We start from the raw sequence: 18465 nt of genomic DNA on the forward strand, positions 1-18465 counted from the left end.
CTCACTTTTCACCCAGACCATGTCAATATTCCAGGTGAAATAGTGCCATAAAAAGGAATGCCTGGCAGTGCTATCAGACAGTCTTGAGGCCCTTTGGAGCAAGAATAGTATTGTTGTTGGGAGCCCTTCAGCACCAAAGTCAGCATATTGTGAAACTACAGCGTCAGGGAATTTACACTATATATTACAAATTAGATCACTTAATGAGAGGAAAACGCTCAGGACTTCACCTTCTACTACACCAAGGCTTTTACATGTACTCTGTCCACCCCAAATTCTGAAGAATGAAGTAATGAACATCCTACCTTGCATCGTTGTTTTTGTGGGTTCTGCAAACAGAGGAATGAGCAGGAGGTAGATGAGGTAGACAAAGGAGAGCCCATTGTAACGGAAAGCACATGCTGCAATGAGAGAAAAGAATAAGAACATATTGCTTAATCAGTCTGACATAATCAAATTCAAGAGCACAAAGCATTTCCCATTTGAGTTTACCATTCACCTTGCCAACTTTTCATCACTTATTTAAACAATTTTTACACAAGTATTTAAGTTTATGCCTAAAATAAGTCATAGAATCACAGAATGGGTAAAGTTGGAAGGGATCACAGTTGGTCATTTGGTCCAACGTCCCTGCTTAAGCAGGGTCATCCCAGAGAACATGGCACAGGATGTGTCTAGATGGTTCTTGAATACCTCCAGTGAGGGAGACTCCACGGCCCCTATGGGCAATCTGTCCCAGTGTCACCCACACAATGAAGTTCTTCCTCATATTTAGGTAGAACTTCCTGTGTGTCAGTTTCTGACCACTGCACTTTGTCCCATTCCTTGGCATCACCAAGAAGAGCCTGGCTCCATGCTCTTGGCACCCTCCCTTCAGATACTTAGTTACATGGATGAGGTCCCTTCTCAGACATCTCTCCTTGAGGTTAAACAGGCCCAACTCTCTCTAGAAGAGATGGTCCAGTTCCTTAATCATCTTTTTTGCCCTTCACTGGACCCACTCCAGGAATTCTACGTCTCTCTTGTACCGAGGAGCCCAGAATTGGACACAGCACTCCAGGTGTGGCCACAACAGGGCTGAGTAGAATGGCAGTATCAGCTCCCTCAATCTTCTGGTAATGCTCTTCCTAATGTACCCCAGGATACCATTGGACTTATTGGCCACAAGGGCACACTGCTGGCTCATGGACAGCTTTTTGTCCACCAGGACCCTCAGGTCCTTCTCCACAGAGCTAATTTCCAGCACATCAGCCCCCAGTCAGTACTGGTGCATGGAGTTATTCTTCCCCAGGTGCAGGACTCTTCATTTGCCTTTGTTGAACTTTGGACAGAGTTCTTCTCTGCCCATCTCTCTAAACTGCTGAGGTCCTTCTGAATGGAATCAGGATATCCTAATTTGGCAGGGAACCACAAGGATCATGAAAGTTCAACTCCTGGCACTGCACATGACACCCCAAGAATCACACCATTTGCCTGAGAGCATTGTCCAAATGCTTCTTGAACTCTGTCAGGCTTTATGCTGAGACCACTTCCCTGGGGAGCCTGTTCCAGTGCCCAAACTGGGTGAAGAACTTTTTCCTAATATCCAACCTCAACCTCCCCTGACACAACTTCAGGCCACTCCCTCAGGTCTTGTCACTGGACACCAGAAAGAAGAGATAAGTGTCTACCCTTTGCTTCCCTTCATGAGGAAGCTGCACACTGCTGTAAGGTCTCCTCTCAGTCTCCTCTTCTCCAGGCTGAACAAACCAAGTAACACCAGCTGCTGCTTGTATGGTTTCTCCTCTAGACCCTCCACCATCTTTATAGACCTCCTTTGGACACTTTCTAATAACTTTACATCTTTCTTGGACTGTGGTGCCCAAACTGCATACAGGAGTAGAGGTAAGGCAGTTCAACTGTCTCTATTTAGTTTAAGGAAAATTATGTAAACTTCTGAAATACTTCAAGTTTAGCAAAAGATGCATTCAAGTTATACAGACTTTGTTCAGAATGATGGACAAGTTAGCTATTGTTACTTACACACTTTTCTCATATATAAACTCATTAAACCATTCTCCACAATATATATAGGGAAGCATAAATCAATCTCTAAGAAGCTACAAACAACTTCATTATACTACAAATAAGGATTACCAGTAAATAATTGAGAAACAAGAAGTATATTCAGATTACAAATTTAAGAATGCCAAAAATCACTAGTTATCCTTAAAATAACAATATTTTTAAATAATTACAGACGTCTCTGAATTTTACTGTCATCCAATTATTTGCTCTTACACGGTTCTATTACTGAAAAGAATGTGAGCCACCAATTAAAAAGGGCTTCACAGCAACTTGCAACTGGTGCTATGCAAATGTTTCTAAAGAACTAAATTATTCTGTCCATTTTGCCTTCTATTTTCCATTTTAAAAATCTAGTGTGAGTGTATTCTCCTGAAAGTATCCACATCTGCAGGCCATTACAACAAGCAGCAACATTGCTATACCCAAAGCTCTTCTTTTCAAAGAATCTAATGCATATTTTGTACTTGAGTAAATGGATATGCATACAGACTAAAAACCAACCAATCAAACAAAAAACATAACCAAAAAGAAATACAAAATAATCTGTAATTCCACTGTGCAGCAGATGTGGAAATATAAGACCTAGCACGTTCAATTGTTCCTACGAGATAAGTCAAGAGATGAATTAGTCTCTACATTTATTTATGCACAGAACACAACTCATATCAATTAAGTCTTCTCAGCTATATCCGAAACAACTCGGTTTTGGAGGTCAGATAGAACCTTAGTCCTGTCAGAAGCATATATTTGAAAAGAAAGGAAGTTTTTGCAGTCACCACTTCCTGAAATTCAACAAGTTAAGAATTAACTAGTCCTCATCCTCATTACATCTGTCCACTTTAATTATAATTACAAAACTACAAAGTATCTCCATTAACAATTCCATAAAATAGCTACAATTTTTTTTCCCAAACTAGCCACTGTTTTGAACAACTAATTTGATTCCTTAATAGCCTTTACAGAAAAACTCTGGCTATACACTTCACAACTGCAGCATGGTCAAGAAATGTGTGAAGTTTATGGGTGCCTGGCAAGAAGGAAGGATAAGAAGCATCTATGCTCTACTGATATGATTCTGTCATCAGCCTTAAAAGAATGAGTCAAGGACTACAAAAATTCATCAAAGCTTGATAGAGGGTTTTTCAGAGTGAAATCAAAAATCTTTAAGAGCAGCTTCTTATTCTTACAGCACCTGTAAGAATTGCTCCTGTCACTTACTAAACTTTCTTAGTAGTCACAGCCTATAAAAGCCAACTGAAGACTCACACTGACATTTGTAACTATAAAAATCTGCAAGATAAAGTAAATAGGACCTATACCACTGGGAATTCTGTAAGCAATTATCAGAGCTTTAAAGTGAATGTGCTTGAGAAGAAGGAGTCTGTTGTGAGATTGCTTGCAAAAAGTGAATTTCTGAGCAATCCAAACTGCTTCAGCTCCATGAGAATCATGCAGATATTTCAGCCTGCAAGGACACACCTGCTGTTTGTCCGTTAGGCGACGATCACTCCTTGCAAATGTTTTCATGAGAACGTCTCAACTGCCTTCCTGATCTCCGGACATGGACCTCAAAACATCGAGATGAGATAATACAAACACTGGACTTGTGAGAGATAGGCTTTTAACCAATTAGAAGTTCTAGGGTGTTGGGGTGAGACCTTTTTAGCCAATAAGATGTACCTCTAACCCTATATAAACCGTGTGCTGTGTGAAATAAGAGGTCTTCACTATAAACTTCATAAGCTTGTTGGTGAAGTCCTTTCTCTCCGTAAAAGTTTGTTTACTTTAGGAGTCAGCCCTGCTATTAGACATCTACTCTCAGGGTGCTCTGCAGAGGAGCACAGGATGTACGACAGCCATTAGTAGCCTTCTTGAAAAGAAGGACACTAAAGAGGGAAGAGGACACTCCTGAGATCAGGACAAATCCATAATTCAAACTTTTTTTTTTTTTTTGCAAGTTTAATTTGGAGCAGGAACAAGTTTTTTTGGTATTTACAGGACAAGGTATTATAGTGGTTTAAGGCTGATCTACAGTCTGAAGGCTTCTCCGGGGACACCCCCTTGTCGCGGGGGAGAAGCTTGCGTGCCCTCATGAGGTTGAGAGTTATGCTGGAGGTTGTTTGTGCCGCTGGTAGGGTCTCCCGTGCCAGACAGGTCTCAGCTGAAGGGTCAGACAAAGTGTGTCCACGGGCAGGATGGGCTCGCTAGCCGTCTGGCAACCATCCTAGGAGAAGGACAACTCCAACCCCAAACCCGGGCAGATGGAGCTCATTTAGCCCTGTAAGGCCATCCATCTAAGAGAAGGATACTCTAACCAAACCTATATCCTGAGGTATTCACTGTCACCGTCCAAGCTCGCTAGGCCGTGGCAGATGAACCTTAGGAGTAAAGGGTGGGGCCAGTTCTGCGCAAGCTGTGCCTCACCTAAAAAATCCATTGCGCAGGCTTGAAGGGTTCACCCACATTGCAAAGCCCTGTAGCGACAGGTGAGGGTCGAAAACGGCAGATGATAGGAAGCAGCTGGAAGCCGCAGACCCAACCCTGCATGCAGGCGGTTCAGGATATGGGTCATTAGAGACTTGACCCCGGAGATAGCAGTCTCATGAGGCAGCATCCTGAATGACCAAGCAGCCTTTTCTAGGGACAGCACTGCTTGCTCCACACGGAGAGGGGCCTAGAAAAGGTGGCCTAAACAAAGCTCATCTCCACACCCGGTTGGATAACTGCGGCCAACCGGCATCTTCCATGCGGTCAAACAAAAACAAAGAGATTTCAAAGGCATACACCTGCCTGCAAAGTTGTGCTCAAACTAACACTCGCATGTTGGAACATCAGAACCATGCTTGATACTGGGGATAGTGGACGTCCTGAGCGTCGTTCTGCTCTAATTGCCCACGAACTGTCACAGCTCAACATTGACATTGCTGCTCTCAGTGAAGTTCGTCTTCATGAGGAAGGCAGCCTTAAAGAACATGGTGCTGACCACACACTCTACTGGTCAGGCAAACCCAAAACCGAAAGACACCTTTCAGGAGTTGGCTTCATGATTAAAAACTCCATTGCCTCCAAACTTGAAAATCTGCCGACAGGTCATTCCGATCGCATTATGTCCTTACACCTCCCTCTACACAACAAGCAATATGTTGTTCTTTTTAGCGTATATGCCCCAACTCTCCAAGCTGACCCAGCGGAAAAAGACAAATTCTACACAGACCTGCGCCGCCTCACCCAAAATGTTCCTGCAAATGATAAGATCATAATCCTTGGTGACTTCAATGCCAGAGTAGGTAAGAATTCTGAAGCCTGGAAAGGAGTCCTGGGCAAGCATGGCATTGGAAACTGCAACGACAACGGACACCTCCTGCTAGAGTTTTGCGCAGAACGGCAGCTCACCATCACCAACACTGTCTTTCAACAGAAAGACAGCCTGAAGACAACCTGGATGCATCCTCGATCCAAGCACTGGCACCTCATTGACTATATCTTAGTACAACAGAGAAATGTCAGTGATGTCTGTCATATTCGAGTGATGCCAAGTGCAGAATGTCAAACAGACCACCGCCTTGTGTGCTGCAAACTTAACCTCCAGTTCAAGCCCAAACCTAAGAGAGGCGGCATTCCAAGGAGGAGGCTCCAAGTCAGCAATCTTCAGCCACAGTGAGAGAGAGCTTCCAGGTAAACCTTCAAACTAGACTTAAAGATAATCCCATAGATCCCTCTCCTGAAGCGCTTTGGCAACATATTAAAAGTTGCATCCTGCAGTCCTCTGAAGAGTCCCTAGGGTTCTCCTCCAAGAAGAACAGAGACTGGTTTCATGAGAACAATCAAGAGATCCAGGAATTGCTGAAGGAGAAGAGAACTGCTCACCAAGCACACCTTGCTCAGCCTTTTTGCCATATAAAAATATCTGCCTTTCGTCTTGCATGCAGTAAGCTCCAACAGAAACTTCGAGACATCCAGAACAAATGGTGGCTCGACCTAGCAGAAAAGACACAACTATGCACAGATTTGGGTGACCAAAGAGGATTCTATGAGGCCCTGAAAGCAGTGTACGGACCCACACACCAGGTTCAAAGCCCCCTACTCAGTGCAGATGGTCAACTGCTTCTAACAGATAAAACCTCCATCCTGAACCAATGGTCTGAGCACTTTCAGACTCTCTTCAGTGCTAACCGTGTAGTCCAAGGCTCAGCAATTCAGCACGTTACACAACAACCGGTGAAACATGAATTGGATGCAGCCCCTACTATGGGAGAGATACTCAAAGCCATACAACAGGTGAAAACTGGCAAGGCAGCTGGGGTTGATGGAATTCCACCTGAAATCTGGAAGCATGGAGGTCAAGCACTCCATGCCAAATTTCACGAGCTTGTTGTGCGTTGCTGGGAACAAGGGGAACTACCATCAGATCTCCATGATGCAATCATCATCACCCTGTACAAGAAGAAAGGAGAAAAATCATACTGCTCAAATTCCTGAGGTATTACTTTGCTCTCCATTGCTGGTAAAATCCTTGCAAGAATACTTTTGAACAGACTAGTACCCACTATTGCAGAAGATCTTCTACCTGAAAGCCAGTGTGGTTTCAGAGCCAATAGGAGCACCACAGACATGGTGTTTGTTCGCAGACAACTGCAAGAGAAGTGTAGGGAACAGAACAAAGGTCTCTATGTAACCTTCGTTGACCTCACCAAAGCTTTCGACACTGTGAGCAGAAAAGGCCTGTGGCAGATCTTGGAATGTTTAGGATGTCCCACCAAGTTCCTCAAAATGATCATCCTGCTACATGAGGATCAGCGTGGACAAGTCAGATATGACGATACACTCTCTGAGCCCTTTCCAATAACCAATGGTGTGAAACAAGGTTGCGTTCTTGCACCAACTCTATTCACAATCTTCTTCAGCATGATGCTCCAAAGAGCCACAGCAGACCTCGATGAAGAAAACGGCATCTACATCTGATATCGTACCGATGGAAGCCTATTCAACCTAAGGCGACTGAAGGCCCACACCAAGACCCTGAATCACCTTGTCCGTGAACTGCTTTTTGCTGATGATGCCACCCTCGTTGCTCACACAGAAGCAGCTCTGCAGTGCTTAATATCCTGCTTTGCAGAGGCTGCTGAGCTTTTTGGGCTGGAAGTCAGCCTGAAGAAGACGGAAGTTCTCTACCAACCTGCACCTTAAGAAGTCTTCCATCATCCTCACATTACCATAGGCAATTCAGAGCTTAAGTCAGTCCAGCAGTTCACCTATCTGGGAAGTATCATTTCCTCAGACGGTAAGATTGACAAAGAGATAGACAACAGGCTAGCAAAGGCATACAAAGCCTTCAGAAAACTCCATAAAAGAGTCTGGTCCAATAAACACCTGAAGAAAAGTACAAAGATTAGTGTCTACAGAGCCATTGTACTGTCTACTCTTTTACATGGGTCTGAATCCTGGGTCATCTACCGCCACCACCTGCGGCTTCTCGAACGCTTCCATCAGCGCTGCCTCCGTTCAATCCTAAACATCCACTGATCTGATTACGTGACCAATGTGTCTGTTCTTGAACAGGCAGGGGTCAGCAGTATCGAGGCCATGCTGATGAGAACGCAGCTGCGCTGGGCAGGGCACGTCTCCAGGATGGAGGATCACCGCCTTCCGAAGATTGTGCTCTATGGTGAACTCGCCACCGGCTGCCGCAAGAGAGGAGCCCTGAAGAAGAGATACAAGGACTCCCTGAAACAACATCTCAGCCTTGGCCATATTGACTGCCACCAATGATCCACTCTGGCCTCCAATTGGGATTCATGGAGACACACCATTCACGATGTTGCTGCTTCCTTTGAGAATGCATGGAGAGTCAGTCTTGAGGAGAAAAGACAACACAGAAAGAACCGTTCCTTGCCAATGTCACTTAGGGAGACGTTCCGCTGTGCCTTTTGTGACCAGACCTGCCTATCCCGCATTGGCCTTTTTAGCCACCAGCACTCTTGCAGCAAGCATGGGTAGTGCCCTTCTCAAATCTTCGTTCGCGAAGCCTAACCATGATGACTGTCTGAAGGCTTTTTCATTTCAATCGGAAGGACCAATATCTTCAGTTGTTCTAGTCGCAGAAAAAGAGTATTAGCAGATAGTCCTATTATCTAGTTATTATGGGCATTGTGTCAACCAGATTTTAATCATGTTAAACAACTTCCTTGATTTCAGTGCAATATTATACACTTTTTCTTCTTAAGAACTGAGCTTGCTACACTTCTTATAGAGCACCTAGCAGTCATTTTCTCAGTACAAAGGTAGAAAGCGGCAGCTGTATCCTTTAGATACCCTCCTTTATTAGCCAGATGTCACAGAATGTCTCGCTAACAACTCTATGTCAAATACTAGGAATCTCTATTTATATAAAAGCATCCTCCAGAGCAAACTAGCAACCTTGGCTAGATATTGCCTGGAAAATCTGTATTTATGTTAGCAGTTGCAAGAGCACCAGAAATACGTTTCTCAGAATTAATAAATTAAAACACCCCAAACTTAACTGCAACATTTTTACTATTGCCTACTGCAACTACTCCAGAATTTTCATTTTTGCTTGTCTCCATTCTTATAGTACATTTTGCTGGACATACTGGTGCTTTATAAAGCCAATGTGCAAGAGCAAAGAGCCATGACTGAGTATATTTTTACCAAGATAAAAGACTAGAAAACAGCAGCTGTATTGCACTTGCATAATTACACTACACTACATCATTATTTGTCAAACATATGTATTCCTAAGTTCTGACACTCTAAACTATCTAGAACAAGTTGCAGAGCATAAAATCAGCTTCAGTTTGTCACTGATACTACAACAAAGAATGATCCAAAAAAGCAAATGAATCCATCCTCTGCATCTCGTCTGGCATTAAAAAAGGTCTCCTTTTGCAAAAGAGAGCTGTACACAGATGTCCATCACAATGGAAAGTCCCATTTGAGATCAGTGGAAGTCCATCAACAGAAAAAGCACCTACAAAGATAATTTCTTGGCAAATAGGTGGTATAGGAATTTCTGGCTGTTTTGGTCACATTGGTCAGTTTGCACTATCAAAATTATATGTAATTTTAGCATTTTAGGTTTGCAATCTCTTCTCAAAATTGTCCAATTGATTAGCAAAATTTATTTAAGAGAAATTATTTTTGAACTATATTTACCTAAAAATTTACTGTTTTCTATTTCTAGAGCTGTGTACTCAATAGCATTTTTTTTCTCCACCACTACATAAATGGGACTATTAACAGTGATTGCATCTCCATTCAAACCTTCTCTTATGTATTCCTTTTATATAAAGTATCCTGAAAACACTTCAGTTTCCCAGTTTCACAAGTATGGGTTTGTCTGAAGCAAACACTGAATAAAAAAGCTTAAATTGGTAAACACACCATACACACAAAGTGGATACACATCTTCTGTTCTTCAGACTTCTTTTTAAACTACATTTCTCACTGTGTTTTCTAACAGTGTCTACTAACAAAACTCCAGAAATGTGATTGCCCTCTCTGACGTACTGCTACTGTTCACAGTCCAACAACAGCAGTAATACACAATTGGGAAATGACATCAAAAGCAGAACTATTCGTATACTCTTAGAATTATGGGCAAATTTAACCCTTTTTTTTTAATATCACCTGAAGCACTTTAGAGCACCTTCCCTTAGACAGCAAGAAAAGAGCACTCTATATCATACAAAGACTGACTTCTTCGTAAGTGACTATTTAAAATATTTATGGTTTAATGTATAAAGCATTAAAAGTATCATGCAAATCTTTAAAGGTAGGCTCAGAACATCATCTAAGACAAAGACTTTACTGAAATCCCAGTAGACAGCACCCACAGCCCTTCCCTCATCCACTAGCTGGGTCAAATGGTCAAAAGGAGATCCGGTTACTCAAGCAAGACCTGCCTTTCCAAGCCAGTGCTGGCTGAGCTTGATCCCCTGGTCGTCTTGTATGTGTTGCATAATGGCACTCAGGATGATCTTGCCAGGCACCAAGGTCACCAAGATTCTCTTTCTGACCCTTCCTGTGGATGAGCATCACAATGGTCATCCTCCAGTCATCTGGGCCCTCGGTGGTTAGACAGAATTGATAACAAATGGGGAGTTGCTTAGCAAGCTCTTCCATCAGCTCCCTCAGTACCCGGAGGTGGATCCCATCCAGCCCCATAGACTTGCAATGATCTAAGAGGCTCAGGTCATTACCTACCACTTCCAGGATTGCAGGGGTCTATTCTTCTCCCAGTCCCTGTCTACCAGCTCAGGGGTCTAGTTGCCCTGAGGCTAACTGGTCTTACTGTTGAACACAGGCTAAGGCAGCATTCATAGAAAAAAAGTACAATAGTGGTTCAGGACTGACCTCAGCCTTTTCCTCAACTTTGGTTACAGTGTTCCTCTCCACATCCAATAAAGGATGGAGATTTTACTTGGCCCTGTTTTTGTTGCTAATGTATTTGTAAAAACACTTTTTATTATCTTTCACAGCAGTGGCCAGATGGAGTTCCAGCTCAAAGATGAAAAACTCAATTAGTTCTTAAGAAAGATATGTACAGTATGAACTATGCAAAATTAAAAAGGAATCCTAAAGAAAAGAAAATCATATATCACATGACACTATGTAACCTTATCCTAGATTTTATTTTTCATTATTATATGATAGACAGAGAAGGCCTTTGAAGAAATCTACTACTGCTTCTTAGACTCATCAGCAGGCTTCTACATGTAGATACCAGGTTTTTCTGATGTCAGAATTCTAACAGTTGCCACATATTATTATTTCATATTTATAGCAACAGTTCTTTCCATCACTCTACTTAAAGAGAATAATTTGTATAAAATTTGTATTTTACCTGTTAAATAAGAAATACTGAGCACAAAATGAGCAGCAATAGTGAAATTTGCAATAAGCTTGAACTTGGAAATAAGAGGAAAAAATAGCCTCATAAAAGATGTTTAGTTTTATTCTACAAAAGTTTTAAGAATTATTTAATTCAGAAGTGGAAACTACCTGTGGGGAAAAAAAATAAAACAGCCTTCAAGAGCACAGGCGTAGTACCAAAGGGCTATTGACTCCTCATTTGTAAGCTAGAATTGGGTCAAAAGCCACAACACCAAAAAAGAGGAAGGAAGGTGAAGACAGAATTAGCCATCCACTCACTATTTTTGAATTTATTTTACCATAAAGGCACTGTCATTTATCTTAACAGAACAATATATTGCTTGTTATATCCTTTCCTGTTCAAGAACTACACAAAAACATTTTTAGCACATATTTCTGCTGTAGACCTGAGAATATTATATAGCCTTCTTAGTGTTATCCTGTCCAGACTTATGTGTGCTTTAGCACGAGAAGGAATTAATTCGGCCAAATACACTGAAGTAATACACTTCTACCTTCAGCAGGATATTGCATAGTGTTTGCATCCTGTTTTAACAATTTTACAGCTGCAAGACTTAAGAAAACTGTGCAATTATATTCTTCAAGATTGGTACCTTTAGACTAAAATTTGGTCTAACTTTCATGCTTATTTTTCCAGTTAAAAAAAAATCAGTGAAAATATTCATTGAAAAAGGTACTGCTGAAAAATGTTCTAACCCTGAGCAGGCAAAGGTTGTTGGCTGACAGAGCTAATGGTGTTCACTCATTCTTATACCCACCTAGTCTGAAATAAATCTCTGGGAGAAAGAGATTAAAACACAAAAGGGAAAGAGAATCAGTAGCTGAATGACCTTTGAAACTACTCCATCTCCAGGAGGCCAAGTGTTCAACTCAGACCTCGGAGAACTCAGCACCAGATTCCTGTCTGTAATGCTGTAATTTTTCACAGTTATTCCATAGTTAATATGGGCTACTTTATATCATCTATACCCTCAGAGTTCTGAAAAAAACCAAAAACTAATACCCAATTCAGATGACTAAAACAGGCTACAGAAGACAGCCTTTGCAACCAACAAAAAACCAACCACTTCCCATTAGCCAAGCAGATAAGCATTTCCAACCATGCAATACAGAGAGGAGAGGCCAAGACTGGTAAGAAAAGTCTAGTTTACTCCTATTCACATCTGCATAAAGCTTTAACATTTAGAAATTTTTAATTTCTAATAACACTCTCATCTAGTGTCAACCAGCAAATGTAAGAAGAAATGGAAACCAAACTTTTCTCCTTTTTCTAATGGCTCATGCGAGCAGCGATCCTTAACCAAAACCTACAGATGTGCATAGTAGCAACATAGTTAAACAGTAACAAACTGCCCTCCAGCATTTCCTCAGTTCCTGCTGCCTCTGCTCCCAGAGGAAGAGGTGTGCCTGAGGAGAAAGCCCACCTCACCCCATATTGGAACAAAGACCCAGAAGGTTGTACACTCTTGCTCTGCTGTCTGTCAACACTGTTCTGAAAACTAACATAATAAACAGTTAAGCTCACTGGCTGTTGGCAATATAAAACGACTGTAAATACTCACAGAGCAGAATCTCCCAGAAAGATGATGGAATAGTTGCTCTTGTCTACACTATAATTTTATGAGTCAACAACTCTGAAGACTCAAAGGGGGAGCCAAATCTCTTATACTTAAAGACACAAGTGCAAATCATAGTAAGTTTCTGGTGACTTTTCACTTTCATCTAACATGGTCATGACTAACCAAATGCAGTAGAAATAAAAAACCAAGTAGATTAAAATTTAAGTTTGCTGTGATAAGAAATGTGTGCTGCCACTTTCTTAAAAAGAAAGACAAGTTTCATTAGTTCTAGAAATTGCTAATTTTTGAATCTTCTAACACTTCTTCACATTTCAAATTTAGGTTTCAGAAATACAAATATTGTTTCACAAATTTTTCCTCTAAGATTCTTTACAATAACAGCAAAACAATTGCCACGCATTGTAAAATTATTTACGCTGTAAACAACCTAATGTAAAGAATAGAACTGTAAGAATTGTACTTTCTAATAATGACAATTATCTGACAGACATAGTGCCCAGGGAACTTTAGCTCACAGATGTGAACTTTATTTTTACTTACTAAAATTCAGAAAAAGGGGTTAACTCCTGGCACAGTTTTGGTCTCACTCACTTTGGAGAAATTCCACTTAAAACAAGACTTGTAACAGATGAGACTGGAATTACACAGTGCTATGAATGTAAATACAAGTAATCATATTATCCTTTTAGAGAAAATTAATGATTAGAGCCTACAGTGTGCAGTGCAGAACCACACAGAACTGTCTGCTCAGGATAAGTCACCTACTGCATCAGCCAATTATGTCCACATTAAATAGCTCTGCTGATAACACCATGCTGCCATATACCACTCCCCATCCCAAGCCAACATTTCAACATGGTGCTGCTTTGTGTGTTACACCCAGACAGTAAAAGTCTCTCTTTTGGAACAAAAATTAAAAAAAAAAAACACCAAAAACAAACATAAAACTCCCAAACCAACAAAAAGCATTTATAAACAGACAAATATGGTGATTTTGACTCAAGTCAGTGCTCCTACAATCACATTTTTTCACAGGTCAGTGTTTATAAGGAGAGATGACAGCTGGACAGTGAACACTTTTCAAAGGATTTGGTTTCTGGTGCTTTTTGGTGTTCGGTTTTTTGTTTGTTGGGTTTTTGTTGGCGGTTTTTGTTATTTTTTTTGCTTTGATTTTTCTGGTGTTTTCTCTCTTTCTTCAAGCAGAAGCTTCAGTAAGCTTTCATTCCACTAGAAACCATCTGGAGCAGATTTTAACTTTGTGGCAAATATTGTCTGGGAATTGAATGCAGAGAGAGAAGACAAAACACCTTGTTCATCATTTTCTTTCAGCTCTTAGGAAAAGGAGCTATTCTTCCCAGAGCTATTTGACAGAAAGAAAATTAACAAAAGAACTCAATGTAGGCATACCATCACCATCATCTTACTTAGAATAATGTATTTTAAAGGAGTATCCAACTCTCATGAGGAAATCTATGTCAATATACTTTTTGGGATGACCAAATACACCAATATTTCCAAATTAAAAAACACAACTGACACCATCGTCAGATTTTTCCCATTAGAAAGATCAACCTAATGTTGTAACTAATTTCAACGGAGACTGAAACTAAATTACAACTTACTACTGTCTCTTACTTATACTGTCTTAAGGTTTAGGTATATCTATGCTGTGTTGGTATGCTCTTACCAATCAATTTGAGGCAGAGCTGGGAGTTCTTTTGTTTAAGTGATTTGATTTATGATTTTTCCATACTTACCTATAAAACCTATACCTTTCAATTTCACTTTCTTCTATGAATCTCACTATGATTAAGTTTGTTTTAGGCATACTCTTTGTTCTCCCTGCCTCCACCTCATACAATTAACATAAGCCAAAGTAAGCTTCACTCAGAAACAGTGGTCTAAACTTCCATTTAAAAAAAAAAAAAGGTGTCAGTCTCCCTTTTTTTCACATAACATAGATCTGGGACCTATGTTGTCCTCAGGTTTTTTTATTACCACAACGTCATGCCAGGCACTGAAAGAGCAAGCACTCAAATTTATTACCTCATTTCACTGCACTTGTAACACAACGCATTATGTAAATATATATACATTCCTTCAGTGGTCTGAGAACAGAAAAAAGGTGCCATTTTCCTCCACTGTGGTGGCTGCCTCTGGAAGGGAGACTGTCGCATTCTTACCCTTGCTCCAGCAACAGTTTTTCTGTCTCCACGCTTCTCTCTCTAGGAAAGTAACTGGGAGCTAAAGAAATCACTCTGCTCCTCACTCATTTTCATGGGATGAGAAAAGCATGTTCCTTTTCTCCCGGACACCCAGAGACAGTTGTGCTGTTACAGTTGCATAACCTTGGCAAGACTCAAATTAAAAATAACAGCAAACTCAGAACACAGGTGACAGTCAAATGTCACACAGTGCTACTGCTGAGACACATCAAACAGAGATAGATGTGGAAACAGTTGTGTGACAGAGAGATCTCCATGAGCACAAAGGGACTGAGACCTTCATTTACAGCTGCTAAGAAGCTATCAGATGCCAGGAATTTCAGTTAGATGTTTCCAGCAACTAGAATTGTGAATTTCAGCGTATGTTCTCTTCCCCCCCCTCCACCATCCACACTCATCATCTTTTAAAACATATAAATCACTATAAGTCAATTGACATGAGATGCAGAAAGAATCAAGACAATTTTTTTCCCTGCTATTGCTTACACTGACATCAGTCCTAAAAAACCTGAGTCAGATGAAGGACACGCTAAAAAACTAACCCAGACAAACACCTCTGAGGAATATAAGCATGATTAAACATCAGAGAGGTGTTAACAATGGAAAACATGAGTGTCATTAGTGACGTTACAAATATGAATGCAGTTTGAAACACTGCCATTATTTATTCCAGTAAAGGATAAACTTCCTTTCTTAGTCCTTCACTGAAAAAAAGGACCCAGAGGGTTGCAACTACAAGCTATAAATCTGGGTGATGAAGGAGCATTTCACACAGTGCTACAAAGCTACAGTGTTTACCAAAGGAAACAGAATTTTTAAAAATAGGTACTCCAGGATATCATCTAGTTTATAAAGCAGATAAAGCCACTCATTCTTGCAATGTCCCTATACCAAACTGATGTTTCTTGAACAAAATAATAAACCTCTTTTTGTTTGAAGAACTGTGCATTTCTTTCTCTCCTTAAAATTCACTAGGCAACATTCTCTTATTGCAAAGAAGTTTCAATCTACTACAGGAATCTCCTTAGGAATGCCATGAACTGGCATACAAACTACTTCTAACTAGGAGCCAGGAAAGGATCCTGATGAACCCAAAGAATCACAGAACCCAGGGAGATATCAGGAGACATATTTACAATGGTAAATCTGATATCATCATTAAAATTGCATTTTCTGCAGAAGCGGTACTTAAACCCATCTGACTGCCAAAGAAACTTGACAAGCACATGACAATAGTCTCTGCAAGACAGTCTTTCTGGGACAGATGCATTTTACTATGGGTTCCAAATATAACACTTGCCTAGCATTGAATGAAAAACATCAGAAATCCTACCACTGAAACAGAGCCATGGCCTTGTCTGGTTTTCACACAGCAAAGCAGATTCCATACAGCCATTCAAGAAAAAAACGTCTTAACTGTGCATTTATTGCGAGGAGAAACATTCCCCAGAAAGCACAAGGCACATATGTTAACTCTACATGTTTATGTGCATACCATTCAAGACACTTCCTCTACACTCAAAGAGTTGCAATCTGTGGTACTCCTTTCAGGTTGCCAAATCTCTTGTGCTTGTGGGAGACCTTCTTCCACATATCAGTTTTCTATGACACAGCACCTGCAACAACATCTTCTTCCCCTAGAAAATGATTTGCAGAAACACCCCCAGAATTCTGATAAGCTCTTGGCCAGATTTTAAGAGCAAGACTGGAAATTCAAAATTATTTAATACCTCTTTCATGTTTGTAAAACAAACCATTGTGTCTTTGCCCAAGAATATTAAAATGTGGGAAGTTAAGAAGCTTAACTTGAAGAAAATTTTCCAAGCAGTTAGTAACTCTAATCTGTTTATATCTAGGCCCAATATCAAGTCTGACTATTGTTTTGGAGCCAAGCCACTGTCCTGGAGATACCAAATGATATTATGATATTATGGTATCCCACCAGGGTAAAGTAAAGCAACCACATTAGGGTCCCGAGTTCACCATTACAGAACTTCTAGAGCTCTCAACATAGCAATCACAAAGTAAAGAATAGTTTGTTGCAGGGGAAGACAGAGAACAAAAATTTATCATCAGTAGGCATGTTCTGAACACATGAAAATGGGTATAGCAAAGTTACGTGTCGCAACATAAATCTTCATTCAAAATAATGCAATAGTGTACTTTTCTTACTTAAAAAAACAAACTAAAACAAAACCCAAACAAATCAGAAACACAGCATCTCTTTAATTGAGCAAGAATCTCATATTTGATGAAATGAGTCTGCTGAGAATCTCAGAAGATTTGTTCTTGAGAAAGAGCCAAAGTATACATCCTGGAGGATTAAAACTAAGTGAAGGCCACATTAAATTAGATTTAAACAAATCCCAAAAATTTAAGAAAGATACAAAATCCACACTGTCTTTCAAGTAAAAAAAAAAAAAGTGCTTTTCTTCACAATCCTTGCAAGGAAATCAATGATCCCTTACTGATAAGGGTTCAACATACAGTGAAGATAGCAGCAATAAAAACTTACATAATCCTTGCAACTTTATTTATGAGCACTTGCATTAGTACAAATTTTTATCTGGTTAAAAAGGATTTTTGTCTGTAGACTGACAAAAATATTTATACCATTTGAGAACACAAACATGAATTTCAAAGTGGTCTTTATGAGCAAACTGACCAGAATTAGTCTTGGATGAAGTTTATAAATCCAGAAAAGAAATGTGCCAGAATAAATAAAATGTTGGGGTTTGTTCAAACAGAGAGGACTCTCTTCATAAACAGCTAGACCCATGTACAACACCCAGTCAGTTTGTCAGGAGTATTCTCACTTGTCACACTAAAAAAATAACTAATTTCATCCTTTGCACATGGTCTTAAGTGATGCAGCTAGGAAGATGAAGCTGCAGAAAGGAAAACAGGAGCCACTTACAAGTTTGAGAGGTACCTATCTGAGTAATGATGCTCTGCTAATGTGTTATTGGAAGGTTTGTTTACCACAGAGGCAAGAGAAACATCTCCCTAAAAGTAGGAGTAATAATAATATTAACCATAAAAAGGATTTATAGAAATAAATTAGTTGTGGTTTGTTGGTTCATTTTTTTTAAACCAAGCAAAATGAAAACTGACTTCCAGTTTGAAATCAGGGAAGAATGCTGCTTGAAAGGTAAACTTTTTCCTGCTTAATCCATTCATAGAAGATTCCCTCCCTGCTCACAATCAGCTATCCACTTACAAAGTGCTTCAGTGGGTAATTATAGCATATTTTGAATATTCAATGTTCCCACCATTTTCTTGCTTTTTGTCACTGAACAATTTTGAGAACTAAAATTTTTAAATCTAAAACTTCCAAGTTATTTCATTATAGCTGTAAGAAAACACACCCTTTAAAAACAAACAAATGCCAAAGCTGCCTTCTCAGATCTTTGATCAGAATAAACATATATTAGCAGCAAAATTCACATCATGTATCAATTGCTAGCATAAACAATTAGGACCCTGCTACTAGCATATGCTAGAACAAGCTGGAATGAGTGTGATTACATAACAAGGGACAGACTGTCAGCACAACTACAAGCATTTCTCCTTTGTTTAGGACATCACAGTCTACTCGCAAAAACATCGCTCTTCAATAAATAATAGAGTATGCCTTCACTGGTCCCAGACTACCCAAGCACATTAAAGAGCAGACAAGT

The 18465-nt window shown here is 40.1% G+C and overlaps 1 protein-coding gene across 1 annotated transcript in view; it reads right to left on the bottom strand.

Moving 5' to 3' along the window:
- Positions 1 to 18465, bottom strand: part of PIEZO2 (piezo type mechanosensitive ion channel component 2) — a 306402-nt gene that overhangs the window by 246430 nt on the left and 41507 nt on the right. The window contains exon 2 of the mRNA XM_071554837.1: positions 306 to 401. Coding sequence (XP_071410938.1) covers positions 306 to 401 — 96 coding nt within the window. The remainder of the gene's footprint in view (positions 1 to 305; positions 402 to 18465) is intronic.

Source organism: Pithys albifrons, chromosome 4, assembly GCF_047495875.1.
Source record: "Pithys albifrons albifrons isolate INPA30051 chromosome 4, PitAlb_v1, whole genome shotgun sequence".
Taxonomy (NCBI): Eukaryota; Metazoa; Chordata; class Aves; order Passeriformes; family Thamnophilidae; genus Pithys; species Pithys albifrons.